We start from the raw sequence: 1,555 nt of genomic DNA on the forward strand, positions 1-1,555 counted from the left end.
CCTCACTGGGGGCCAGCGCTGTGGGAGTGAGGATGATGAGGGGCCTGAGCTGCTCAGGGACACGAGTCCCGGGTGTGCCATGTGACCACCTCGGGAGAGGGCTCTGGCTCGTTGTGACCTGGAGGAGTAACCCACCGCCTTCTGCAGCTCTTTCAGACCCGGTTGCAAAGGAGAGCTGCATGCTCCACCTGCTGCTGTCCCTGCCAGAGGCCAACCTGCTCACCTTCCTTTTCCTTCTGGACCACCTGAAAAGGTAGCCCAGCTCTCCCGTGGCTGCTCAGGACTCCAGGGTGCCCCACTGCTCCCGTCAGACCCCCAGTACCGAGGACCTTTCCTCCTGTCCCCTGCCTGCAGTCCCTCACTGCCTCTGGGGACTAGTGCCTCTGCGGCCCCCGCTCAGCCTCTCCTCTTTACCACTCTTCTCCCTCTGCACTGTGGCCTTAACAAAGAGCTCAGAGCTTTCGCCATGGCCGCCATTGCGCTTGATCTCCCCAGTTCCCTCCCACCCAGATCATGGAGGAGACCTCCCCACCAGCCCAGAGCTGGCCCCTCGTCCTGGGCCTCTCGTCCTGGGCCACCTAGACCCAGAAGCACCAGGGCTGGAGTCAGCTTGCAGCACAGCCAGGGTCGAGGTCGCTCCCTCCCTGAGGACTCCAGCACGGCCCAGCCCTTCCGTCTCTCTCCTGTTGGTGGCGTTGAAACAGCCCCCTCTGCTTTGGTCCTCGACAGGGTGGCAGAGAAGGAGGCAGTCAATAAGATGTCTCTGCACAACCTCGCCACGGTCTTTGGCCCCACGCTGCTCCGGCCCTCGGAGATGGAGAGCAAGCTCCCTGCCAACCCCAGCCAGCCCATCACCATGACCGACAGCTGGTCCTTGGAGGTCATGTCCCAGGTATGGGAAGACAGGCTCCAGCCCATGCCACCCGACCTGACAGGGGTGGCCTCTGCCTGCGCCACCCCGAGTCCTGCCCATCCTCCTACTTGCATTGTCTGTGGAGGTGGCCAAGATTCAGAGAGAAACTTGCCTAGGTCTGCACGAATGGGAGTGTTATCGGGGGGTCCAGGCCACCTCCTGGTCCTGCTGGTGCACCCTGCTGGGGGCTTACCGCCACCCCGAGTGTTCAGGCGTGGTGGCTCATGCCTGTAATCCCAGCACTTTGAGAGGTCACGGCAGGATAACAGAACCCAGGTGTTTGAAAGCATTCTAGGCAATGCAGCAAACTCCATCTCTAGAAAAAATAGAAAAATTAGCCAGGCATTGTGACATACACCTGTAGTCCAGGCTACCAGGGAGGCTGACATAGGAGGATCGCTTGAGCCCAGGGGTTAGAGGCTGCAGTGATCCATGGTGGAGCCACTGTCCTCCAGCCTGGGTGACAGATCAAGGCCCTGTGCGGCTCTGAAATAAAACCATCCCCCTCAGTCATGCCTTGTGATGACCCCACCCCACCCCTGTCTCACTGTAAGGGGTTCACGGTACCGGCAGAGGCCTCAGCTCCTGGGCTGGACTTGGGGGCTTGGGCCCCAAAGCCCTCCCCACCAGCAGCTGTGAGCA

The 1,555-nt window shown here is 61.1% G+C and overlaps 1 protein-coding gene across 1 annotated transcript; it reads left to right on the top strand.

Moving 5' to 3' along the window:
* The first annotated feature begins 32 nt into the window (after positions 1-32).
* LOC116548474 (GEM-interacting protein-like) lies at positions 33-1,540 on the top strand. Its single transcript, XM_032273908.1, has 2 exons — positions 33-253; positions 730-1,540. The coding sequence occupies exons 1-2, from the start codon at positions 33-35 to the stop codon at positions 1,145-1,147; spliced, it is 639 nt and encodes a 212-aa protein (XP_032129799.1). The 3' UTR covers positions 1,148-1,540.
* Positions 1,541-1,555: the final 15 nt, after the last annotated feature.

The sequence above is a fragment of the Sapajus apella genome, unplaced genomic scaffold (genome assembly GCF_009761245.1).
Source record: "Sapajus apella isolate SASKATOON/1434 unplaced genomic scaffold, GSC_monkey_1.0 scaffold12867, whole genome shotgun sequence".
In the NCBI taxonomy this organism is placed as follows: Eukaryota; Metazoa; Chordata; class Mammalia; order Primates; family Cebidae; genus Sapajus; species Sapajus apella.